This window comes from Anser cygnoides, chromosome 17 (assembly GCF_040182565.1).
Source record: "Anser cygnoides isolate HZ-2024a breed goose chromosome 17, Taihu_goose_T2T_genome, whole genome shotgun sequence".
In the NCBI taxonomy this organism is placed as follows: domain Eukaryota; kingdom Metazoa; phylum Chordata; class Aves; order Anseriformes; family Anatidae; genus Anser; species Anser cygnoides.
This window is the reverse complement of record NC_089889.1, coordinates 7,578,097-7,606,044: the sequence shown is the minus strand read 5'-3', so window position 1 is coordinate 7,606,044 and position 27,948 is coordinate 7,578,097. Positions and strand designations below refer to the sequence as shown.

Below are 27,948 nucleotides of genomic sequence, written 5' to 3'. Positions count from 1 at the left end.
AGGGCAAACTCTGAATCCGTCTCCTCCTAGTATTAATCTAGTTTGCCTCCAAGGATCAATTTATCCAGTAGAAACCGCACTGTGACGGTGCAGTCAACGACTTTCTTCCCTGAAATCTGAGCTTAAATCATAAAACGTAACTATTGTTTTATGGCTGCACACTGACATTTAAATATTTCCCTAGGATTGAAATCATAGATCAAATACCGTGCTGACAAGCAAGAAGGGCAGATGTGGGCTCTGCCCCAAGCTGTGTTTTCAGTTTTCCTCGGTGGAACAAGCTTACTTTCTACTATACTCTAGGTGACTGCACCGCGTTCGCATTCTCAGGATGTTTATAGAGGCAGGGCTGAGGAAGAACATTTACAGGTTTCCCACCGCCTCCCAAGGCCTGGGTACTTCCCTGCAGGAGAGGAGTTCCCAACGCACCGGGTCTCCGCCTGCCTGGACGCTGCGGTGAGGGACGGGTCGCAGCGCAGCACCAACCTTGCCCCTGTGCTCTCGTTCCAAGCACATCAAAGCAGAGCTCCAACAGGCTCCTCCGCGGAACAAGTAGCAGGACTTCCCATGTATTAAATGACTTGCTGCCAACCGAAGGCAGCTCGCCACGTTTTACTGCAGAACACCCCACTGTGGCGTAAATAAAAAGCTTTTATATCTCAAGGCAAATATCCCTCCCCCTCAAACCTAGCTTTTTGCAACTGTTCCCCATTCTGGTAATCATTCTTAAAGCGTCTGAAGTTATACTCTTCTTCTTCTCACTTGCTCACTTTGGCGCTCCCAAAGCAAAGAATTTGGTTTGCTAATTACTGCAATCAGGGGAGATGGGGAACATGAGGCACAGATGAAAAAGATTGCTCAGACTAGATTCTCTCTTAGCACTTTACCCTTTAGATACATCTGTGTAGTAAGCTCAACACTGAACAGCACTTAACTCAGCCTCAGTTTGGAGTAGGGAGAAATTAATTGCTATCTAATAGGATTCAAATTGGTACAAGGGATCCCATCATTACAGGACAAGAAAGAGTAGAACCGCAGTACATTAGCTGGCTAGCAAAGGGCCTCAGTCAATGCAGTGGAACAGGCGACACCATCGCTGCGACATGATGAATTGATACCTCAGTAACTGTAATTTATTAGTCAGTGGTGCTGAACTAGCATACGAACCAGGTGGAAAAGGACTGAACCTAAGCAGTGTTTGTGGAGGGAATGACATTCCCTTTGCAAGGTCTAACTTGAAATAATTTTACACTGGTGTGAAGATGTGTCACAGCTTAATTCAAGCAGCAGTTATGTGTACCAGAGGATGAAAGTGTAAATCAGTAGCAGACTGGGAAACAGAAGGCTCCCGGTATCAAATGTCAGTGGAGTTGCTCCCTCACTGTGCAACCTTTGACAAGTCACTTGACCTCCTGGTGCTTCAATCAAGGCAGCTACAGCACTGGGTTAGAAGTGAGATTCCCATCAGAAGCCACATTCGTCCTCTGTCCTAAGATCTTCAGTAAACCACAGCCCCCTACCTCCCTGTATTTGGGAACAGACATTTGGATTATTAAATGAGACTGGCCTGTGGATATTTAAAGTCATGTGTGACAAACAGGCTTTATGTAATGAATTATAGTTAAGCTGTGAGAGTAAACTTGACAGACATGCACACGCATTCACATTCACACAAAGCCTAACCGTCCCACTTCCACATGAACAGCTCTAAGGGAACATCTATAAAGCAAAACGAAGGTTCAGTTGTAGCATGGATGAATGCACCTGCAATGATTTTTTTCCAGGTAGCACACAGACAGGGTAGTAGAGCCCAAGGCAGCAGCGGTTAACAAGCTTGGATCCCCGTGGGCTTACATTCCTGTTCCTCCTCTCTGCAGAAGCCTATGCCTCTGAATATTCATAACTTGTTGCTAAATTAAGCAACCATTCACATGGCTATTAATGCTACACTTCCCTCTTATTTTGCTGGGCAGACAGAATTTTAGGAATTTGGAATATTCTCCAGTTAGCTTCAGAAAACAGAATGCAACCCAACAACGCTGGATGTGCCAGCACAACTCACCGGCAGCTGCTCTTCCCCTCCCGCCTTCTGTTAAGGAAAGTCTTTTGGATGTGAGACCTCATTAAGCAGCAATCTACCTACCACTCTCACACCTAGCTGGACCTTAACAGCTCCTCTTGCCTCTTCCCACCCGAGGTCAGGGAGGGCAAAGCCAAGGTCCCCCAGGCATCCGCTCCGGGGAAGATCAGAAGACCACACTGGAGGTGAAGGCCTGGGTCTCTGAGCTAAGGGCAGTACATAAACAAATCCCACTGCTGGGAAGAATAAAAGAGATGAATTCATACTGAATTGCAAAAAAAAATGTTTTTCTTGGCAAGCCAGGGCTCTGACAGCCCTTTTTTAGTCCACTGGAATCAGCGTTACGTATGTCTCACACGCTAAGCTGCATAACCAAGCGGGTCTATTTCAGAGTAACAGATACCTGAGCCCTTTCGCAGGCATTCATAAGTGGATCTACTCCTTCCTAAAGCTTCCTGAGAAGCCAGTTACTAAAGACGGAAAGCCACAAAATTATACACTCAGTATTTCTAACTAGCTCTTCACCCTAGAAGACCTTTGGAGGGTTTATAATTAAGAAAAAGCTTAGGCTAGAAAATTGGCCCAGTGAGTTTGCTGTCGAGATCCTTCCCTAGGTTTGAACTGCAGAAACACCCGCAGTCTTCACACCTAGTCCCCAAACATGAGGGATGACTAATACCAGCTTTAGATCATCCCCAGCAAGTGCTGGAGCTTTCTGCAAGGCTCTCAGTAGCTTGAATTATTGGCGGGTGCTCAGCACCTCTAAGCAAGCTCTTGGAAACTGAACCTGGCATCCACCCTGGGCACCTGATGTGTAAAAATTATATGGCACGATGCAGAAATAGTAGCGTGGATACAGCGACTCCACTGACGCCTTCCATTTGAACCAGTTCATTGTGCTTTGGGTCAGCACGGGGCTAACGTGGCAATCTGGCTCCAAATTCAGTCAAGTCTCTGTACAGTGTTTTGCAACTTAAGACCAGTCTCTCAAATCTTGCTAGCAAGGCTGAGCAGCAATGAACTCCTCCCTTCCTCTTTTAGATTAAAAAAATCCCTTGTATTTTCCTGTATGATAATAAAATAATCATAATACCCCCTACTTCTGTATATACCTAGCATTTTATGAAGGAAGTAAAAATTTATTATCTCCATGTTACAGATAAGCAGCCAGACAAAGGATGGCTAAGTGATTTAGCCCAGCTGCCCAACAATCTAGTGGCTGAACTTGGTAGCATGTATCATTTAACCTCAACAACTCCACTAATTAGCACTGTTAACAGGAATACAGCCTAACTTCCCCTCCTGGACTGAGTTAGTTTTTGAGAAGTAAGAAAAAGGGCTCAAAATTAAATGTGTGCAATATCTGGAAACGGGAAGAAAAAAAGCAAACACCTCAGATACTCCCATCTGCTAGAGATCAAGACTCTATTCAACTCAGAGATAAAATTATCACATAGAAGTTATTTCCTTATGGAGTGCTACCAGGTGAAAGCCAGTATCTTTTAGTGAAAAGATCCTATCACGTGTTTAGAGTTTTACTTTAACATATGTAGTTTAGCATTGGAAGCAGCTAGTTTCTGAGGTAGCTAGAAGGAAAGATGAACTTTTATTGACTAAATCCTTATTTCATCAGAACAAGCTATTGTTAATACTGAGCAGGAATTAACTGTGCTGGTGCGGCCTCACCTCAAGTTGTGTGTGCGGTTTTGGCACCACAATATAAAAAGGCCATAAAACTATTAAAAAGCATCCAAATGAGGGTATGAAAAGTGTGAAGGGTCTGGAGGGCAAGACACATGAGGAGCGGCTGAGGTCCCTTGGTTTGCTCAGCCCAGAGCAGAGCAGGCCGAGGGGAGGCCTCATGGCGGCCTGCAGCTCCCTCACGAGGGGAGCGGAGGGGCAGGCGCTGAGCTCTGCTCTCTGGGGACAGCGACAGGACCCGAGGGAACGGCATGGAGCTGGGACAGGGGAGGGTCAGGCTGGGGGTTAGGGAAAGGTTCTGCACCCAGAGGTGGTCGGGCACTGGGACAGGCTCCCCAGGGACGTGGTCATAGCCTCAAGAGTGCTGGAATTCAAGGAGTGTTTGGACACCACCCTCAGACACAGGGTCTGGGTTTTGGGTGGTCCTGTGTGGGGCCAGGAGGTGGACTCATTGATCCTTGTGGGGCTGTTCCAACCCAGGATATCCTATGGTTCTATAGACTAAGGGCTCTCAATCGTGCAGCTGTATTAACAGCCTTTGTTCCATACGAGGACTAATAAATATTCTCACACTATGCTGTTTTAGCAGATACATCTCAGTAGGTCCTTAAACTACAGGAAATATCTGATCAATGCAAGTCACACGGGCTGCTGAATAAGTACAAAACAGTCCCAGTTTTCCACATTCTGCAAATGAGTACAGCTGAAGCTGTAGAAATTCCTGTCATTACCAATGCAAGTTAAAGACAGTCTGCCAAAATAAATAAATAACCCTTCAGTGATAGCACACAAGGAAACCTCTCAAATGATCAGAAATCCTATTTTGAGTCCCATTAATGGAGCACAGCATACATCTTGCAAAAGCTTGCACATTTTATTTGCCTGAATCTATTAAAATAGAAGGAACACATTTATTCTAGCAAGACGCATCAGAACACAGAAATGGAGATAAGAGAAAACGGATAACCAGGATTTATGTAAATACTTAAGTGACAGAGGAGCACACCAGATCAAGAAATCTCTGGGATTTGGGCTCTCAACTACCTGAATCCTTACGGTCGTGGTAGTTTCTTGTAAGGATGTATGTGCTTACAAGTTGTGAGTAGTAGAGAGTAACGTGTTTTTTTTTTTTCAAAGCTGGCTCTTTCCAATCGAACTTGCACAAATCTTTAAGAGTCTCCACTTTAGCACCCTCCTAATCCAGCCCTCACCCGTAGGATGCCCCTCAGGGACACCCAGCAGCTGCTGTTCCAAGCTCTTTGGGACCAAAACCTGAGCATGCATGAATGCTTCCCTTGCAGCTGTAGGCAGGGAGAACAAAAATGCAATCCTCCAGGAACTACATCACTACTATTTCGTTACATATCTCACATGGTTGTTTTTGTACTTTTATTTTTTCCATTTTGCAATTGAAATAACTTTTCATAAACCCTATTCTTTCTTATTCTCTCAGTTTCAATAAACAGTTACGAGCCATTTGTCAAGATCGCATACAACTTATTCTGCAACTCGTCTGCCTTTGGCTTTGCCTTAGGCTTACACCTACTTGAGGTGACCCAAGGTTGTCAGACAACATTTCAGTTCCTACTATAGAACACAAATAAACCACACAACCTACCATTTTTTGTTGTTGTTTGTTTGTTTTTGTTTTTTTCCCCTTCTTCTCTGGGACAATGCAGACTCTTTATTACATCTGCTATTACGTGTCCATAACAATGTTCTCTAACAAGCAGCCCTAGGGTCAAACGTGTCCCTTGATCAATTTACTAGAGGTCCCTGGTGCTGCTGCTGTGGGTAGAGTGTCGGGGGGGTAAGGAGAAGAGTTTGAATCCCTTTATTCCTTTGCTTCACTGGAAGCTAAGAAAAAAAAAATGCCACAAAGACATTTTTCTGCTCCCTCTGCTCTTGACGAGTCAAGTAAACAGGGAGGGAATATCTAGCGGCAAAGGACTAAGCGCAAGAGACCAGCGTCTGTACACGCATAGAAAAACATACCGTCTATTTACCAAACTACTCATTGCATGAGGATGATTCAGAGCAAGGCTAAGGGAATTATGAAGATGTCGTAACAAAACACCTGCAAAGCTATTTTACATGAGGACAAATAAAAGGTACTCTGGACATGGGTGCCGTGTGGTGTTCTTTAAACAAGGATTTAACTGTTCAGTACAGTGTTACAGTCAAAGCCCTCTGATACACACTAACACCAATTCAGAGATGCTCTAACCAGTTCCGCCATCACGTCAACCTACTCCTAGCTTGTCAGTAAAGCTCTGACTGATTTATCTAGTTTTGCTCAACAGATCAGTATCTACCACTAAGTAATGACTGTACCGAGAAAAGCAGGCTTGGCACTAGCCGACTTATAGAAATCGCATCTTGTTTGTGCTCGGACAGCAGGGAAGGAGTTAATCCCATTGGCCAAAGTGGTTGAGTACCAGTCTTACTCACGCCTGACTGCATGACTTTTGTTTCAAATGTTGTGATTTACTCACAGCTCTACGTGTGGGTTTTAGTCACAGGCTCGCGCTGCCGTTAATGGGAACGGCCCTGCTAAGCCCCGCAGCTCCGCAGGCCTCCAGCTATTACAAGATGACTCTCGGGATTGTCTCTGCTTATTTGCTGCGCACCAATTCCCATCACTTCTGATTAAACATGGTAATTCCTGCAAACACGGAATGAGCAGCCCCTTTAAAAGATTCCCCTCCAGAAGAAAGAGTAGCCTTTGCAAATGACCTATAATGGGTCTAAATAAAGACTGAGCTGTTCCTTACTCATGCATAACTTCATTGCTTCTGTTCCCTCCACACCCTGCCCAGTTGGCATAATTTGCAGAAGGGTTTTGGCACGGACAATTGTAACACCCACATGCTGCCTGAACTCAAAAGCTTGATCCTACAGTCCTTTTCTTTCCAAGCGATAGCTAAATAAGACTTTTATTTTGATAACACAGGCCGTCTGCACTGCAGGTTTCAACCCATGGAGCCTGAACTCCAGCCACATTCCCAGATTAGGACAGCTAGAGTCTAGAGCATCTTACCCCACACAATGGCAAGAGAAGAGAAGGCTTAAAACCTGACAAAGCTCCAGTCCTTACATTTCCTATGGCTGGAACAAAGCTTCATCTGAATGAGCAGACTCCACTCTAAAAACCCAGAAGTTACCATGGGTTTAATTTAGCGCACACCTTGGTGGTGTCCAAAACCAACACAAGAACAAGAGATGAGCGTGGGCCACCAGAAAGTCACAACATGCTTCACAGAGCTTGTGTTCCCCGCTCCTGTGACATACCATGAAACAATTTTCATCTGTCTTTCCCTTTAAGCACAGACAGCACCGCCACCGACGATGATACGACAGTGACAAAGGAGGGCTGAAATTCAGACCCAAATTGTTATTCCCCTCAGCTAGGCAGTTATGCACAAGAAACACTGCTTGTAAACACTTCTTTGTCAAACACTCAATTACGAGCTGCTTTATGAACAAAATGAGCCAGTCACAAGGAAAGCAAGAGATGAAAATGGGGAAGCAATGTAAAATGGCATGCAGCCATCCCACCACGTCCCCCAGTAACGGTGTGGGTCGTACTGCTCACCGGAGAGTGGGGACATGTGCTGAGGAAATGCTGAATTCAGCTTTTAAGAATGGCGTTCAGGTTTTGTGGATACAGACTTTGTTCTTTCCTGTACAGATTATTTCCTATGCGGTAAGTAAAGAATAACTTTATTTTTATATTATTGGTTTTGGCAGCATGCACCTGGAAGAAAAATAACACGTACAAATGAGGAGCAAGTTAAAAAATCTCAATTCAGGCAACACTTCTAATGTGGCTGTGTTCCTTTGCATCATCCTCATTTACCTTTACACACTGAAGTTGCTCCATATCAGCTGAAAACTAACTAGAAAATACTTTTCTCCCCCTAACTAAAACTGCAGATGTACTCCACAGCAGACCTACCTGACCAGCTGAACCATCTCCATCTTCCACTTTAAACAACTGAGAGACTAACTCCAAAATGATACCTATGACTGACACTACAGCCAATAAACGTCATGTTAAATTATAAAATATTGCCCTACAGCCAGTCAAAAGTTTTAAGAACCAGCAGAAAGACAACTTTATGAGATCCAGCACCACCTTCCAAGAGCCTGCAATATTACAGCATTGGAAGGCTATTCATCAGCACGCTGTTATTCTAGCTGTGCTGGACAGCATCCACGACTTGATCCATTACTTTGTCCCTGGATTCTTTTAGCAATATTATTCCAGTGGCTAAGATTTCCCTGGAAAAGGTTTTTCCCTTGTTCTTACTATTCTGTGACAATGAGTCAAGAAGTGCCGTAAGAGGAAACAGTGCAAAATGAAACCTATTACTACTCCTCAGCTTTAACTCGCACTGGATTTGCAGCAGCTGAAGGAAGAATCGAGTCTGTGCACCTTCCCCTAGTGCCTAAATCAAAGCCTTTAACCAGGCAAAAGTGAAATGTGGAAGGAAAGGTGAAGCTGAAAGATTTGTTTTTAAATTAAATAACCTGTATGTATTTACATAATTGACTTTAAACACTAAGTTTCAAAATCCAGCAGCTACCCAAGTAATATTTTGCTTTGTAACCTGAACAGCTCCAACGGCAAAGAAACAAAACTGAGAGGAAGTTACAAGAAAGGGGAATAAAAAAAAAGCGTTTGCATATAGTGATAATAAAAGTTTATGTCTAATTCTTAAATTTAAAAGTTGAAATTCTCCTTGCTAGGAGTTTTTATTCTTTTTTGAAATAAATTAACTTCAAGGCTCGACTTCAGAAGAAATTGAGAATAAATTTACAATGCTAATTCCTGAAAAAACCTACATGCAGACATGGCATATTTCAATTCTTGAATTAACAAAATACCTACATACCTGCTTCTTAGGATTTCCTCAACCAGTAACCTTGTAAGAGTTTTAAATCTACCACAAACCTCTGCTGGCTTTGTTTAATTCATCTTTTTAGACAAAATAGTGGAGAAAATACTGTGGGTTTTATATACTGGCTTTGCCAAATAAACAGTGCAATGGCAGTCACCTGAATAGCTACCAGTAAGCTGCTTAAATGACTAAAGGAAAAAAAAGTGACCTAAGAGATGTCTTCAAACCAAAGACGTGCTTACTCAAGCTGCGCATATTCTCAGCAGCTCGTGTAAACCACCCATCAGGCAGAAGTATGAAAATCAGCTCCCTTAAGAATCCACACGGCAAAGAGAGGCTGAGGGATGTGGTAACACTGCCCGAGGCTGCAGTCTGAGGCAGGAGCAACTGCGAGGTGGAAAACAGCGTCATCTTTGATACGCTTCCACAAGGAAAGCCAAGCGAGCTGGACCAGTGCCATGAAATGACTTCAGGCGAAGCCCAACAATTGCCAAAGCAGTTCTGCTGCAGCTCCTGATGCACTGCTGCCAGCCACCTTTTGCAGAAATGGAGATCCATGGACAACAGTACACAAGGACAAGTTCTGCGCATTCAAAGTAACAGTATCACATTAAAAAGAAATTTAATTCTGCCTCCACCATAAGTAATATTGGGGTATCATTTCCCTCTTTGTTCCTTAGGTTTACACTGAAGCAGGACAGGTCGTAAGCATGTTAGAGGAAGAATACATCTACCTGCCTTGTCTATGCTTGGTTCTCACTCACAAAAATGTCTGAGAGCCTCCCAAAAAAATCACAGGATGATCGTAAGTGAAGGAGCCATACCCTACCTGCTCCCATTCAGAAACACGCATTTTACTGCAGACCTGTGGTGCAAGCCCTAGAACGGAGGCTACAATTAAATAACAGATGCCAAACTCTTCAGCGAGCACAAAGTGAGGCAGCCAGTGGTTACGTCAAGATTGAATAACTCTTCAGACATTTCTTGTCCAAACCAGAAAAACAACATGAAAAGAAGCCACGGTTGCTTCAGCTGCTTCTAGGTCCTCGCCTGTTCTGCAGCAACTACCTTAGGCCCAGGAAAAGGGCCCTGCCCAGCTCACGGGACACCTGCACTGTGCCCTACCCCACCATCACAAAGATATACAAGGAAAACCTCCAGCCTCCATCCAAGGCTCAGAATTTCTTCAAACAGCACACACACCAGCACTAGCCAGAGAAAGAGCTCCACTCAAACAGCCCCGTTTCTGCGCTCCTTTCAGTTTGCTCACACCACGAGACAGACCAGCAGCGCTCCCAGAGCAGCCCCTCTCTTCTCCAATAGCAAACACGCAAATAAAACCTCCCAAAAAACATGAGAAGAGGGAAGAAGGTTAAAGAAAGAGGACGTTGTGCATTGTGTCAGCCAATTAAATTCAGAGAAAAAGATACAAGTGGTTATAGCTTCCTGTAAATTACTTCATGTAATTAAATCCCCTTCTCTAAATTACAAACCATTTAGCTCTTCTTTTATAACAACGTAACCGATGACCAACAACAAGCTTTTTTATAGTCTGATGCCACAAAAGTTGTTAGTGATGAAATTTCCCTTTTATTTCCTCCTTTCAAAAGGAGCCACTGTAATGCTATTCACTCACAGCTACTTGGAGAATATCGGTGAGAAAAGAGGATTGCTTTATTTTCCCTTATTCTGAGGCTGAGGCTGCATTTAAGCAAGTGTGGCCTATCTGAGGTCCTCATCAGTCCTCTAGTTGTAGACAGAGAAGTTAAAGGTGACCTGCAAGGGTTTCAAAGCGGAGTTACAACCACTTTCATGTTTCACATACCTACAACATAACTGTCTTGCACTGCAGCATCGTGCTTCACCATTTTCCTATCACTTGAATTTTCTGTCCTTCGGCTCTGAAAGCGCTGGGAATATCAGGTCAGGTCTTCCCTGTAGGGCTGGGACGAGCCCTGGGAGCTGAGAAGTGCTCTGAGCGGCTCCCTCCAGCCCGCGGAGCCTGCGAGATGCCCGTGCACGTTCTGTACTGCTGAGCTCCGTCAGGCCACGCGTCACCACGGCTGCAGTTATCGACCTCCTCGGATGGGGAATTGATACGCAGATGGCAGGCACCCCGAGACGCTGCGGTTTGGCTCCGCTAGAGGTGGCGTGAGGAGCCCTAGCAGAGCGGCAGCGCTGGCAGCATCCGGCGTGTTAATCACCGTGCTCTCCAGACCAGCTCCAACACATGTGAAAAGTGCCAGCGGCCATCTGGAGGCCTGAACACATTGCTGCCGCCCAAATGCTGTTCAGTGGTAGAGGTGAATGGGGACAGGCAGGGGAATTTTGGAGAAGAGCGTGAGCAGGGACAAACAACACAGAAGCCTGGGCACAACCTGCTGCCGAGCACACTTGCAGGCACTGAGCCTTGCTAGGAGGACTTGCAGAGCCCTGCGGGAGCAGAGACAAAGTGGGCACATGGAAAAATGGGGTGGTTAAAGGAGGGCCAGCTGCAAACAGGGCACCTGCTGGTCCAGACAAATGAACAAGTAGTTTGTTGTATCACTGGAGGTAGCAGAAAGCCATGTTCCCCTCACTGTAATACTTGCAGCAGCCCAAACTTGCTTCAACATCACTGTTCAGAAAGCAGTAACTGCAGCGTAATAAAATCCAGCATACGCTTCTGCTTCGTGCTTTGGTTTTGTTCTAAAAACCAGTTGGATTCCACCTCCCCCACCCCCAGTTCTAATAAACATTGTCTCCACAATTTATGTTTCATTACCAGAACTGCATAGGGTTTTGAAATATATTTTCCAGCTTAAGCACAGGCCTCCCCCTGCTGTAGTTCCCAGGGGTTTTATGGCACTATTTTGCACTACTCACCCTGAAGCACAGTGCGTTAGAGATCTGTTAAGGAAGCTGTGCTACATCTCAAAGAATGGGGACAATCCAGTGATGAATGAAGTTACCTGTGCCACAGCTGTAACACCAAACTACAATGCCTACGGTTCATACAGCACTTTGAAGGACCACCGAGCAAACAAAGCACACCACAAAGTTCTCCTCTTGCAAAGTGGGCTCTGCAGTGACTTGAAGAATCTCTGCAAATTCATGGATGAATTTAGTAAAAACAACAGCACTCCTTTGTAATAGCAGGGTTTCGTTTGGGATATAAACACCCAGTATTTATTTACAAAGGATTTTTCCTCCTCCTGCCGCTGCTGTGCTATGCCCACCGCTTCCCTTGTACTTTGATGCAGAAAACAGAATACCAAGTGCCTAACCAGGACTTAAAGCAGATTTTTAAATTAGTTCCTGACAGTGCAAACAGATTGCTATTGATTGAAATGAGGCTGATTTTAGGCCTTGGATTAGCAAACCTAATGACTAAATACTGTATTGCCCATTTCAGTGCTTTGCACCGTTACTCCCCAGTGGTTTCCCAGGCAGCTGTGAAGTCTCCGCGCCTGCAGATTAGCGCACGAGAGCAGGGGAAGGCCATCTGTGCCTGCCCCGTGTGCAGCCGTGCTCAGACGGAAACAAGGAGCTCCCCCGACCCCCCCGGGGCAGGCCCCAGGCACTACAGCCTTGCGAGGAGCTTTGAAGCCAGCCGGGCTGCTCGCACGTTGGAGGCCAGCACGCTGCTGGAAGCACCGCGATGAACTGGAGCACCGCACCGTGCTGGACCGGGTCAACCGACCCCATGCGGATAGCGTGCGCCAGCCCAACTCTCCTAGCAATCGTGAACGCTCACTTAAAACTCATCGGTACAGAGCTGTTATGTCCAGATTGTACATTCTTGTACTTGCAGAGGTAGAAATGGATCCTGTTTTGAAGCAATACATGAGGCAACGTTTTCATGATTAAAAGAAAATGGACATTTTTGTTCCCCCTTTTGCTTCCTTGTTTAGTTTCAAAGACCATTTAAGTAACAATATCTGCTAACAGAAATGGTAACTTCAATTAGAAACAAAAAGAAACTGCCTTGTATAATTTCAGCATTCAAAAGCAGTCAAACGCAAACACCAGAAAAGCACAAACCAAACCAATCCCCAAAACCCACATTAAAGGCACCTTTTTTTTTTTCAGCTGTCTAGAACTCACTCGCTTTTAATAGCCTGAGATATTTAAAGTAACAATAAGACACTATTATATTCAGACCCTAGTAGGTGCAATTCAGCTTCCAAGTGCTACAGTGAAACACGGAAGGCCAGGAGTATCCACAGCCCTCCCCTGGCCTACAAAGACTCCAGGGGTTTGCTTCTGGACTCATTCTCCTACATGGCTGCTGAGCCTCGGCTGAAAAATGCATGTTTCAGTCTCTGATCTCCCACGTCACTAAGCAAAAACTGCCTCCAGCCCACCAGTGGCTTCAAAAACACATCCAAGTTTCAGAATTGCCATTTATCATTATCTGTAAAAAAAAAAACACAGATAAAGATCAAACAGCTACGTGTTCCTATTGCCCACCCGTCAGCATGAGCAGCGTGATGCTGAAGGAATTATGCCGGGTAAGGTACTCCATGAGCCAAACATGTTTCTCGACTGTTTCTCTCTATCTTGGTAAGAGTCCCACAGCCTGCCAGTACCACCACACAAAATGGAGCCACGGGCATGTAACTGGTTTGAAGGCAAGCTATGGATTTTCACCTGGACATCAGCAGAAATGGTACGCGTCCTGGATGGAAAATGATTTAGCATGTATCACCTTCAGCTCAGCTCAGAGGTAACCCAGAGCGGTGGTGTGCTGGGGCTGTATATTCACCAATGAATGTTGGATAACAAGCTGAAGAGCACCACGGAGAAATCACATGAATAGGTAATCAAACATGTTAATGTAATTTAGTAGTTCCAGTCCAGCAAGAGCCCCAGCAACAACATACATTAATCATCAGTAACGCTCAGCAGCCTGACAAAGGCTGGGAGTGAATGAGACACAGGAATTAGCTCTGCTTTCCCATCCCCTAGGAAGCTCTACTGAAGTCACAGAGATGTCACACCTCCAGAGCAACATGACAGCATTAGCTGTCTTGCCCTCTCCTCCCATGCTCCAAACCCAGCACGCTATTTATGAGCACTAAAGACGTGCTACAGCACCCTGTTCTCATCTGCTTCTTTGAGACTCTTCCTCATCTTGGGTGACCTAAACAGTGGGTGAGAAAAGGAAGGAGGAGGTGTAAAACAGTCATCTTCATGACATATGACTATTTGCAGAACAGAGTGTTATTAAACCACATTTAACATCTAAACACATTCAATGCGCTATGAGGCTCCTGAGCTGACTAACCACAGAGCTGAGGTTAAGCTAACTTGAAGCATCAGCAATTCCTTCCATTAGCACCAACTCTTCAGAAGGAGGCCAGTCCACTTCTAGCCAACATACAAGGCAGCAGCGGGTCCTGAAGCCCAGGGGGAAAAAGGAGGTCACCCTACAGGCAGGGTGACACCAGTCTGTTCAGCAGCATCAGCAACTCCAAAAGGTAACTCAAAACCAAAGAGAGCAAAGAGCTCGGCTAAATGAAAGGCAGATGTAAAGCTCAAAGGAGGACTCTGAGGACTACAAGAACGATGCAGAGAGCACAAGGAAGCACAGCTGGAACTGCGAGGTCCCCATCTCCCAGCCCTTACCTCATCCACACGAATTATCCACCCAACCACAGAGGAACCCCTCGGAAAGGCAGCGGGCTTCTCTCCCCTGCAACTGCAGTGGGGTTCCCTTCCACAGCCAACTGGGTTGCACTCGGACGTGGCTTTTAAGACGAGCAATGACCGACAAATGTTCCCGGGGTGGAGGCAACGCACGCTTTCAAATAGGGCAGTGCTACTGTAGGCATCCGGCCATACTAAAATGTCACTTCTTTAAACACTTTCTTGTTTCTTGACGCACACCTGATAACTGCGAGTGGTTTTGGTGCTTCCTACCCGAGAGCAGCAGCTTCAAGTCAGCACCTTTTCCAGCACACACGTATGGAAAATGGACCCAGATCCTGACACTTCTTTGGCCAAAGGACCCACAACTACTCGAAATGCACTTTGCTCCCCCTCTGCTTGGCTACAGCAGGGAGTAAATGCATTTGAAGGATTTTTATGCGTGGTTGCAGTAACAGGCTGGGGAGGGCAGATTAAATCCCACAACCCTCTCCCCACACCCCGAGGTACACGAGAACCTTGGGAGCAAGTTCAGGACCAAATAGGAAACTGGATGTTTTGTCGAAAGGAGTGAAGCATTAATCTAATTTTCTAAAGAAAGCAGACAACCTGGCACTCAGAGCAGCTTACCACTTCGCACCTCTGTACAAGGATTAGCAGAATGCCATAATTATAATGCCCAATTTGATTTATTAGAGGAGGCTGCTCAGGAAAGATGAGAATTCAGTAGCATTGCGAAGAGAAGAGATGAGAGTATAAGGAAAGCTGCAAATTGATCAGTAATTTCTAAGCAACGTCTCAATATAATTAACATTAATTACAGTAAGCTTTCCAAATTAGGTATAAACCTATGTTTAATAACCCTGAGATGCAAAAATTCCCCCAAATTCCAGGAAACTTAATATTACAGCCAATTTGTCTAGACAGTTTGGCAGGAAACGCCAGAATTCTAGGTGTGAAGTTTGTGGTTATTAAAAAAAATATTTAGGTTGCTTATATCATTTGCATAATTAGGTTGAACTAAGAATAGCTTTGTTTATCTGCCTTGGATTTTGCTGCTTTCATCAACCTTACAGGCCTGAAAACTTGTATGGCTTTCACAGCTATATCAGCTAGGATAATACAAGGTATTTCAAAAGCTCCCTTTTCAATAAAAGATGAATTTTAAGTGTGACTTGTTTGAAAAGGTGCAGTATATTAATGAGCGAATCATCACAGATTTTATTTTATACTCTTTGTGCAAGCTCCTCGTCCTTTTTGGAGTTTGTTACTTATACCATCGGGGGGGGGGGGGGGGGGGGGGGGGGAAGATTAAACAACAGACGAAAGAAAGGTGAGTTCAGGGTTTCATGAATGTGGCAACAAATACCCTATCTAATCACCAATGGCAGCCAAATACTAGCCAGAAGAAACACATAGCAATGTTCTCAGTTTTCAGAGCAGAAATATAATGAATCCAAATGCTTGGTAAACTGAGGCTGCAGAATATAATTACAGAAACTGGAATTTGGCCTGTGTACCCAACCCCGCTGTCTCAAGGGTTTGTAGGGAAGTGTCAGGAAATCCCTACTGGCCACAACTACTGAAATTTAGTTTTATATCTCATGTAAAAAATGTCAGTATTAACAGCCCTTTCCTCCCATGCAGCAGGCTGAGGAACCAGCTCACCCTGGCTCCAGGAAGACCTTGACCTCGCATACCCACAACAAATACCTGAAGTGCACCGAACTTCTTGAAGTTTATGTTTAGACTGGAAGGACCAACTCCCTAACCCTTAGAAAAACAGTATTTACTGAAGCCAAGCTTTCATGTCACAGAAATTTTGAAGGCAATTGAGGGCTAATGACCTCCTGCGGAGCTCCGTGTTTCCACACCCGCACTGTACTGCTCAGCTGCATCAACACGAGCATTTGTAGGTTTACTCCATGAACCAGCACCGCAAAGTGAGCCAGCCTCATGTATACTTTGCAAGGGTTGTTGGATTGATGTTTGGGCTTTTTCAGGTAAACAAAAACAACTGACGCAACAACTGCTTCACAAAGGCAGAAGTCAGAGGAACTAATGAAGCACGATGTCACAATCCTAGCACCTAGGAACACCATAAAGCAATATTGCTTCTAAATATTTCCTATCAGAGCCGGGGCCTTCTGGTGAAATAAATGCTTACCATTTGTGGATTCTGATGTCAAGAGAGGGTCCCAGTTACTCAAACTTTCACTGAAACTAAAGTATGCATCTATTTACCCATAATAGAAAGATATTTTAATTTGCACAGACTGTATTTGTGCACAAACACATTACACCTGTAAGCAGAGGGGGGAACTGAAACCCAATCACTTGACTACTAGCAGAAGCAAACAAGAAATTTGATACGCTTCAGCTCTACATACACTGACATCTTTTCTAAAAACAAAACATTTGGTATCACTTTGGGGAGCTAAAAGGAAAATAAACACAGCAAATATTTTACTAGAAGTGCGCAGTTACATGATTTGTTACCTAAATGTTTACAGGCAGAAAAGTAGAAACAATTGCACGTAAGTTATTTGTAGTGATTAATTCCCATTATTTTTCTTTAAATCAAAACAAATAAAACAGGACTCTTTCTAAGTTGTTAATGATAACAATCAGCCACTAAAAGAGCGGGGCCATGAGCTGACCCATAGAACTTCTAATGTAAAACATGATGAGCCCTTCTGAATGAATATCCTAGAATTTAATCACAAATGATTGTGTATGGTGGAGAAATTACACAGGGGGCCACGTTAGATGACCTTATTGATCATTTCAAGTCCAAAAATATTGGCAGTCTTTGAAACAACACTTCCAAAAAATGGTGAATTCAATCTCCTGTTGAAGACAGAGACACAGAGAGAAACGATTTCACAAAGCAGAAGGTGCACTTGGGTTAAACAGCTTTTTTCTGCACCACAAAGAATTCAAGACAGTTTTTCATTGCAGTATGCTTTTCAGCTTGGAACAAACGCTGGAGGGTCAAGAACACTGATCTTCCCACTGGCTGCCATTTGGCACCACGTTAATGGACAACTGGAAAAGTGTTCATAGATACAAGCTGCTGCGCCAGGTGGATTTTCAACTGATGAATGAGCACTGAGTTACCAACAAACCTCCATGCCGAGCAGCAATAAGTGATAAACAGCCTGCCAACCATCGTGCCTCTCCTTTGTCACCTCCCTGGCTCTGCACACACTGTGGTTAAGATGGGAGGCTCTACAATCATCCCCTCCAGCACCACAACTCTTAATGAATTCATCCTCTATCACATTTTAGAAGGGCTCGGAGAAAAGACTCCCCAAAGCACAACTTACACCAAACTGACTTCCAACTTCTGCAATACTCGAATATTCCCTCCTTCCCAATATACTGCTTTGGGGGCACACGAACTTAATTCATGAGATGGACACATTGACGCTCGCAACTTCCAGGAGCACATTGACAAGCAGGTTTTCCCCAAAGAAGGCTGCGATCTGCCTAGGAGCCACAAACCTATAGTGTGAATTACTGCACTTTCTCAAAGTTGCACGATACAAGGGAGGTCTGCTCCTTCCTTCCCACATCGCACAGCACACCTGGGTTACCAGTGGTACCAGGGAAGCCATTTACATTAACAACCCCAGCCTATGAGCGGGACAACATTTCAATGGCCACTGCCACGACGCAGTCACTTTAGATGAGAAATGATTCCCCTACCTGTTTGGTTAGCTTCAAAGGGAGTTTCTTCTTCACCCGTTCTTTGCCTCTTTCTGCCTCTCTCTCAGAGCTCCCAGCGTCATTATTATGGCCATTTTCACTCGGCTCAGCAGACACACAGTTTTCAGATTCTCTAGGTTTCTTTCCTGGATGCCTCTCCCATTTCTCCTTCCGCTCCTGAGGCTTTAGTGACATGTCCTTCTGCAAAGAAGAAAGAAAATAGTACATCCTTTAAATTCATTAAGACTTCTTTCAAACATTAAGCAATACAAATATTAAATAAAAACACAAACAAGACAGCATGTTCTTTCCAGAGATGACTTAAGATGAATAATTAGGCATGCACAACGCAAACAGTAATTTTAGATTAGATTAGGATGAACACTCTGCAGGCTATGTGTTTGATTAATTTCAGAGATGCTGGAACTGGTTATGAAAATGAGTTTGCTTCAGATTAATTCAGGAACCATATGTCAATAGCACCTAAACAAATCAGCATCCCGAAGAACAGCATTTAACTCCATTCATCTGAAAGAGAGATGGTTTTTATTTTGTTTTGTTTCTGATCTCAGAAAGTAGCATATCAGACCCCCCTTGGGCCTGACGGTCTCTGGTTCACAGCGTGTTCCTATGGAGAAACACCCTTTTAAAGCCTAGCATGCATTCAGTAAGCAAGCCAAGATCAATGCCATCTACACACATAACACAGGTTGAATGCTTCTAAGCGTTAAGCGTCTGCCCTGAATCAGAGCTATAACATACAATCTAAACGCAAGTTAAAAGCTGGTCTGTCATGTCACGGTGATTAACACGAGGAAGTGAGATCAGAGAAGGGAATTACTATCGCTGTCCCTGGCATCTCTGAGAACTGTAAGCCGAACTCTCGGTGACAACTTATCGACCTCTCCCCCTAAACACACGGTACAGAAAAAGAGCTTAAGAAACAACATACCAAATCACTAAGACATGAGTTCATTACAGCTAGTTAAGATTTTCACTACGTCTTTTATTAACTGCTGAAGGGTCAAAATTAAGCCTTCTGGAATGCTTTGCAGACTCTATACCAATTAATTTTTTACGCAAGGTAACTGCATCAGATTAGGAAATACCTTCAAAAGCACTGCTGACCATGCCAAAACATGTCAGCTTCAGCCCGAGAAATGTTTCCAAATGTCTCGCCCCCCTTCTGACTGAATTACATCATTAGCATTGGTATCCTACACGAACAGAGCACACAACACAACCCGCTCATATTAACAAACACACCTTTGCTACTGCTAAAGAGCTCACAGAAATCATTAGCTCTCTAGCCTCTCAAAATCTAAAGCCCAACAAAAAAAGAAAATTGGGAATTGGGATGAAATGCCCTGCTGATTGCTCTAGATTACTTCCTCCCCCTCTCGTTTAATTAGTGAATTGACTGCCTTAGCGTGCAACATGCTGATTGCACTCCAAATCACTCACTGCTTCAAGTTGCCCTTCCTTGGGAAGCAAGATGATGCACTGACACTTTTAGGGCGGCAGAGACATTGGAACTTGAGTCACAGTGATAAACTATAGAGTTGTTTCCTATTCCAACCCAGGCCAAAAGACAATTAATTATCCAGCAGCCAGACAATCCCTACAGACCTCAGGCAGGGGTCCTCTGAGAGGCTGACAAGCAACTCTTAAAGCACACATATACACAGCAAGTTGGAAACAACAACAACAACAGAAACAAAACAGAGAGATACCACTTCCCACCCCCAAATTAAATTAAGTAGCACTGTCTCAGAGGCGCAGAACAACAAAATACAGCTCAGCTTGCCAAATCCGTAACTAGCGAAAGAGCAAAAAAAAATGATTTCCTGGCATTATTCACTGTGAATGATGAAATGAAGAATACCAATTAGCATGTAGTTGCTCGCTTTGGTTTTTAGTCTTAAGATAACACTCCACAGCAGCAGTCTGAGATGCCACTAAAAGAAGGTCACACCGTCCTATTTGCTGAGAAGCTGCTGAGATAGAAATCAAAATGCTAAGATTTAGTAACTAATCAGAAACTAGCGCAATGCAAATGACATCTGCTAACTGATACTCAGCAAAACATTAGAAAGAGAAGTCACCAAAAACGTGCGCTTCTTCACAAAGCCAGCTGCAGCTGCAACGTGACGGCGGACGCAGGGAAGATGCTGCATGGAGCGGCACAGGCCCCGGTGAGGGAGAAAGGAGGCAGTGCTAAGTCAATGTCCCCACCTGAAAGCACCAGAAACTGAGGCAGTCCTGGCCCACCTGTCATGTTCACTTTCAAAGCTGCTCTCAAAGGCAGTAAACGGCAGTTTGGGTTTTAATTCCAGCTGGCTTCACATGGGGATTGAACTCCTCTGCATGCCTCAGGGAGTTCTCCCTCAGTACCACCCACAGCACGTTCACTGCAGGTTTTGTAAGACTCGCTTTCCCTCAGAACTAGTCAAGAAAGCTGCATTTTTCCTCTTACTGAAACATACAAAATTCCATACCTCGAAGTTTGGCTTTTTATCCCCATTTTGTTTTGAGATTTAAGGTTGCCTCATCACTGAGCTACTGGCAAAATTAATTCAGGGAGTACACTCCTAACTGGATCGACGCCAAGGAAATAACGCATTCACTTGCAATACCACTTGCATTCAAGAATCTCGAGCGCTTTCCAAGCAGCCATGAATTAAGACCCAGGCTCTGGTAGCCAAGGCTGCTGCTTGCCTACGGGATGAAGGCGGAGAGAGGCATCCTCGGCTCTGCGGCACGTCTGGGGCCGCCGTGGGAAAGAAGCCAAGTTTCTCAGCCCTGTGACAAGGAAGATTATTCTATGGTCCCACTCCTCCTCACTCCAGCAGAGGATGCCGCTGACAGGGCTTCACTTTTTCTGGGAACGCAGGATGCTGAACTCAGCTGCTACTTACTGACCGAGGGCGACAGCAGGGCTGGTTTCTTTGCAGTGAAACACAGACCTCTTTGCAGCCTGAGGCTGAGAGCAGGAGGGGGCTAATGGGGGCTCTGTTCTTGCCTCCTTTGTTTCCTTGTTTTATTTACTCTAGTAAAACAACCCTCCAGCAATTGCTCTTTTACTAAAGTTTATGACCTCCGAGTTGGGGACCTCATTTAGCACAAGAGCTTACTATTTTTGGATGTGCTTGTGCATAGGCAATTTCTGGAAAATTTAAGCGCATACAGAATATACAGAATACTGCTGTGGTGAACATTTACTGGTGCGTGTTGACTTCAATCCAGCAAGCCCAGCCCGCAGGTGAGTGTGGCCTTGTGGCAAACCGCTCCCCTGGAGCCTTCCCCTCAGAGGCACAGACCTGCAGCCGGTTTTGCCCTTTGCACATCACACAAAACCTCGGGGATCCCCGGGGCAGTGCCTGAGGTCACAGCCCGAGGTCAGAAGGCCTCCATCTCCAGCCGGGGGTTTCTGGCAGAGCTGGCCCCCTCAGCTTTCGGGACCCGTATCTCCCCTGCGGCAGGGAAGGCTGGTGGATGCAGGCCCACTCCCTGTTCTCAGCTCCAGGAAGGAGACTGCCAAGTCTCGTTCCAAAATACACAAAACCATTTCGCTCCTTACTACTCACTGCTTCTAGGGCTGTCTCCTACCTGTCCTCACTTCAAAATCTCTCTCACACCTTCCAGGGCAGGCTACAGCCTCTCCATCTGCAGCCCCTCGTCTGTCTGAGCCCCAGACTGCGAGCAGATGGCTCCAACTGGCTGCCTGCGTACAGAGGAGGAAGGATCGGGCCTTTCCCCAGAGCCTCCTTCCTGGCAGTTACCACACGAAGCACGCAGACTCTATCACCCCATTTGTTTATTCGGGTGTACAAATATCAAAGACCACGTCCAGCTGAAAATGTAACTGTGGTACCTCCTCCTACGCCGCCTGCAATACCCTGCACGTGTGTGGCCTTGCACCAAGAAAGGCCTCAGCGTGGGCTGGCAACCCAAGCACGTTAACCAGATTCCATGACAGATTTTTACCACAATAAAATCTCGATAAATGCTTTTTCACTTCTATTTTGGCCCGGGCTAGTTACAGTTGTACAACTGCACCTCTGCTCGCAGTGGAGCTGGTGACATGCCTGACCGGGACGGAAGGCTCCTTGCCCCAAGCCACTTCTGTCACGGCACACAGCCGCCACCTCCAACGACACGCGAGGTGCGCAGCACTCGCTTTATAAATAAAGCTATGAATAATGCGGGTGCACGTCCGTCGGCTTCGGAACGAGATTGTTCTTACCCCTCAAGTGCCACAGCAAGCGATTTCTGCGCAGTGGTCTCCATGTCGTCTGTTTGATCAGGAAATAACCATCAGCCCTAGAGGACCCTGGCGCAAGCTCACACCCGCGGCTACCCGCTGGCTGCAGTTATCGCCGCGTGTTTGCTCAGCCCAGCTCAAGCTCTGCCTTAATCCTCCGAGTTTGCACAGCTATTTGAGATCTCAGAGAGCATGCAGGGGGAGGCTTGGGTTGTAAATACCTTTCAGAGAGAAGGAACACAAAGAACGCGAAAAAAAGCGCAAAACCACACAGCTAGAAGAAAACCTCAAGTGTGCTGCTGCGGGGTGCAGAGGACAAAAATAACATCTACCATTAGTAAAATAACAACCCTCAGCCCTCAAGCATCACTTAGAAATGCAGCCCTGGTGTGAAACCAAGTCTGTTACAATCCCCTGTCTCCAAGGTCCATCGGACACTGCAAGGCTCACACAGGCAGCCAAGGACTGGTTGCACTGCTCTGTTGCCAGGCTGCCTCTGCTGACTTTAAAAGATTATATGGGCTGTTTTCCCAGAAGGGAAACAGCCTCCAACTCTCTCCACAGCTACCTCACAGGCTGTTCATTCCAGCACTTATTCCTTAAGTTGGGGAGCATGAAATATCCCGCTGAACGTCAAACAGGAGAAGGATCCATGCAAAGGAAATACAAGAAAAGTGCTGTTGCTGAAAGTGCCCCCGCTTGTCCCTGCTTCTGCCTCCCGCTGCTCTCAGCAGAACTGCAATGGAAAAGCCCCCGAGGATCTGAGCACCATCTATCCTTATATTAACTTCAGCATGCAATTAGCAGTAGGGCTGTCAAACACATTTGTTTAACAGTTCAGGGAGAGATCGTGGCTCAGAGATCAACTGGAACATATTTACTTTTAATTAGGGTTTTTGTTGGTGCCGGTTGGTTGTGTTGATTTTTTTTTAATATTCCTATTGACCTGGTACCCAGTTTATACAACAGCACCACAGAACAAATGCTGCCTTAATAATCTTGTGCCTTCTACATAGAAAAAGTGCTTTACAGATACAGACAAGACCTCTACTAATAGAAATCTACTGTCCATTTTGTTGCATAGAGGTGACACAAGAGACAGTAATTTAAAAGGAAAGGTAATACTGGAGATGTACATGAGAAAGATTCAGGAAAGAAGTGAACTTCAGAGAGTGAAAAACCACTCCAAGATCAGGATGTAGCACAAGAAAAAAGGAGTGACCAACAGGCGAATGAAATGAAGTGAATAAGAAGAAAACAGGCAGGTATATGGGATGGGAAAACTGGTAACTGTACCAGTAGATGGATAGCAGGTAGGACCACCAAGATGACTGAAACTGAACTTAGTGTGCTGAAAAAGGCAGGAAATAGGTGGAGACTGAAAGAGCAGCAAGAGCAGGCGCAAATGGTGGGAGAAGAGGAATCTGAGAGCTCTGCCTGGCGAGCTCTGGGGCAGAAAGACCCCGCTGAGGGGGGCAGAGGAGGCAGGCGCGTGCCCACGGCTGCTGGCTGGAAGCGTGGCCCGGCAGCTGGGGCGGCAGGCTGCTGGCACCCCGGCCGTGAGGCTGCAGCTTTCCCGGAGAGGGAAGCTCTCACTTTTCCTGTAACATAACACACGCTTGTTTGTTTTACTTTCCCACCCTCTCTTCTCTCCCACTGCGAGCTTCACTGAAAATGTAACTCAAGCCCCAAGCCTTTCAGCCAAAGCCACTGCAGCTTTTTTTTTTTTTTTGAAAAGCAAAAACATGTCTAGGTTTGAAGTGACTCTCTTGCTTTGACCCTACATTCAAGCAACACAATCAATATCAATTAAAATGATTGCAAATGAAATCCTTGCTTGTTTAACCTTAGACTGCAATTCTCCTTTCCTAACTGACACATTCCAGATGAGTTTGGGTCTTGCTTTTTAAAATGCATCACATTTGCTCTGACCCTGTCAAGTGTTTAGCTCAAGAATAAGACGACTTTTTGACAAGACAGCTTTGGAAATGGTAAGACATTTGAAGTTGCCACTGGTTTGCAGGTTTATGATACATGATTTAACTTTAAAATAAAAGCGGATGAACCAATAAACTCGGTGTAATTGAAACAGTCAAATTTATTACCAGCGGCTGCGTTCCTGTCACCTGTGAAGAGCTGAAGAGCAGTCTGCCGGCACTCTGCTAAATGACCACTTGTTATTGTCTCAAAAGAATTAAGACCTTTGCTGCTAGACCTTGAAGACACTGTACCAAGTAAGGTACCGTGGACAAATGTTACTTCAAGCCAAAAATTACAGAAAGGAAGGTCAATGTCATTCTACTTCTAAATGCATTTCAAGCCACAACACTTTCACAAAGCTTTGCCTACTCTTTTTGCTTGCAGCAAACATTCTGGAACTGGTGTTTAACAGTAATTTATGGGAACAATAGAAGTAGGAAGGCACGCAGCAAATACCTCATCTTTAGTAAGAGGTCAAGGAAATCTGCATGAATGTGAACATATGGCTGTCCTTGTTTACAGTATAAACCTTTCTCCACCATCACCCACTGGGGAGATAGATAAACAAAATCTACTGTTTTAAGCCACACTCTGCAAGTTCACCAGGCAGCAAGCCTTCGCATTCTTCCTTCTCCAATTTCCTCTTTGGAGCCTGCGGGTGCCTCACTGCAGAGAATTGCACACATCTTCCTCACTACCTGCTAACAGACATACTGTACAGCTATTAAAACTCCCACAGGTGCTTGCTGTCCATCAGAAAGGAAATGATCCCATTTTAAGCCATCAGTATTTCCTCTAGTGATGGCAGTAAATGCCCGACGAGTGCTCACAGAATTACTGTCAGCGGAAAGTGTGTCAGAGAGCAAGGGAGCTTAAATGATTGAAGGGAAGCTGGGGCACCATTTTCAGGTAGCTGAAATGAGGCATGTTGCAAGCCCAGCCTCCCCAGCTTTCACAGCCTACAGGAGTGCTGAAAGGCACTGCTGTTCATGCTCTGCAAGGCCAACCTGCCCAGCTTCCGCAGCAGATAAAAGTATGTTTAGGCTGAAGCTGCTTTCAGCCAGGACTGTGAGCTCAGCCAGCCCAGTTTACGCAGCGTATGAAGGATTCGGAAAAGAGCTTGTGCTTATCTGACAGCACCTACTTGAGCTGATTCCAGCGGCGTCGCCGGGGAGAGCGTGCCTCCTGCAGACCGACCGCACGAGAAGCGCCGGTCCTGCAGCCTGCCGTCACCTCGGCGAGCATCCTCCAGAAGGGGAGGAATCGGGGTGGCAGCACGCGATCCAGGTCCAGCGTTTTGGGGAAAATAGAGTATTGTACTCGGGTGCAAATACTCAGAAGCGCTGCTGGGCCCACGCTGCTGACAGGCAGCAGTCGCGAGCTTGTTTAAAGAGCACAATATAAACACTTAATCTGAATTAATTCCCCCTCTGCCCGGATTATTCAAACAGGCATTCCTATCGAATTCAAACCGCTCCCACTGAGTGACAGAATTAGGACTTGAGCAGCCGCTCCTTTCCGCAGCCAGATGTGGCTGGTTCATCGCTCATTTCCAGCCTCGCCAGGAAGGTAGCACAACCCCAAGCCTCCAGCCGCACCAGCTGGCCCCAAGCTGCCAAAGGAGAAGGCATCAGGGTCCTACCAGCCCAGACTGGTACAGCAGATGGATGTTTTACCTGCACCAATTTTCAGCTAAACCTGTCAGAAAAAGCAGAAAGGCACTGTTGAGTTAGAGATACCTCCAGCCTATTTGTCCCTATGGACAAGAATACTTAGAAATACCAGCTCCCTAAAGTTAGGAACAAAACAAGACAACACAACTATTTCAAATCCTACGGTGCAGGGGACATGGTGCTTCCCTGAGCTAAACCAACCTGACCCTAGGCAGACGGACGGGGCACATGGCTCATTTACCACCGCCGCTAACTAAATTGGTGTCCTCAGTCTATATTCCTGTGTTTGAGGTTTTCATCTTCGTAGTGCAAAGTATCTAGTAACAACGTAACGACTGCATTGGCTACCATGTGAATAGCCTGGGGCTTAGAAATGGTAGCTGGACCCCTAGGTAGCTTGGTCATGAATTCATGAATCTCGGGCCTGTTTCCTTCAGTAATTCACAGGGGGTTCCACTCACTAAAAAAATGCCAAGCTTTCATTTATTTTCTGGGATTCCTAACTCAGCCACACGTGTAGTCTCCACTTACTTTCAGTGCACACTTCTAAAACACAGCCATGAAAAATGTACTGCTCTTAAGGCAGCAGCACGTAAGGAATTAAATGCTCCAGACAAATCTCCCACGGGATGACAGCCTCAAAAGCATCCACTCTGCAAGCAGCTGTGGACGTTCTGCGGTTCTGCCTCCACCCTGCGCTCTCTTACCACCCCCGAGGAAGCGCACTGTTCCCAAGGACTCAGCAGAACAGAGGTATGGACGCTGGCTGGCTGCAGCCGAGCAGTTCGCAAGCTTAGCTTAAAGTGCAGGTTGACACAGTCTGCACAAAGGAGACGAACGCTCACAAATCCACTCCTGCCAGCTCTCCTGTAGGGGCGAGTCTCCAGAAGAAAAACCAGGCATATCCTGAATCCCTGGTGCTACATGATAAATTAATTCCTGTTCAAACACTATGACACTAGAGGCATTTTTACCAACTCTGCAGTTGCCCTCAGTGGTAGGCAACAATTTGCAGTTCAGCTGTCATGAGGTCTAGCATGTGTATTAAATAATTAGTCCTCTGGTAGTTTCTTTTGGCTGGGAAACAAATGAGAAGAAATATAAATGATCCAACAACAAGAAATATGTAGAAGCCAGCCACCTCTACAAACAGCTGCCCATAGTATATTACTTCAACCTAATGGGAAAACGCTGAGTGAGGTGACTTCTGGCACAAGAGAAATGCCTTGCTAAACGTCTAAATGTCACAGACACTAATAAAAAGTCCAGGACAGCGCATCTGCGCCTCTCTCGTCATCCTTGCTCTTCCTCAAACATGTCACTGGAGAAATGTATTTTGCAACAGAGGACTGCAGCTGTCAGTCTCGCCAGCAGCTATGTTCTCCTGCCTCGAGTGGCTTAGCACACCACGTGCTCGCGAGCAGCTAATCTATAACTGGTTTGCTAGAACAAACAATAAGCAACCAAATGTTTCCATATATCCTTAGGGCTTCGTAGAATAGCTCCAAACATTCTGATATCAGTGTCAGGAACGAGGTATTCATTTATATCCTAGGCAGTCGCTGAGAAAGGGGAAACACAGTATATAGCAGGCAATTTTGATGTATTCTGTGTTATAAAACATTTTTCAGACAGAGAGCTCAAAGGTCATTAATAGATTTTCATATGTTTACAGACAGCAGCAATTTCAAGCTCTGTAATTTTAAAACTGCATGTCAGTCTCTCAACTTCCAGCTGTTATTTCAACATTAGATAATGAACACGATGCAAAGGTTACACAATCACTTGAACCAGCTTATGCTGTAGATCCAGTCAGACAAATCATTATTAAATTCTAATTACACATATATTATTTTACAGCTCTTATTAGAACAGCAAGGAAAATCCTCTTTTTATAAAGAGATCAACAATTTAGAAAAAGAGGCCAGAAAGGCTATTCTTTTAACGTGTCAGGGTTGCTCTTCTCAATCCCTCCATCCCCTAAACCCCTGATTTGTAACAGTC

At 45.3% G+C, this 27,948-nt stretch overlaps 1 protein-coding gene across 23 annotated transcripts in view; it reads right to left on the bottom strand.

Moving 5' to 3' along the window:
* Positions 1-27,948, bottom strand: part of FBRSL1 (fibrosin like 1) — a 518,463-nt gene that overhangs the window by 363,412 nt on the left and 127,103 nt on the right. For all 23 annotated transcript variants that reach the window (XM_048063690.2, XM_066979019.1, XM_066979011.1 and 20 more), the window contains exon 2: positions 18,028-18,228. In XM_048063690.2, the coding sequence (XP_047919647.1) occupies positions 18,028-18,228 (201 nt within the window). The remainder of the gene's footprint in view (positions 1-18,027; positions 18,229-27,948) is intronic.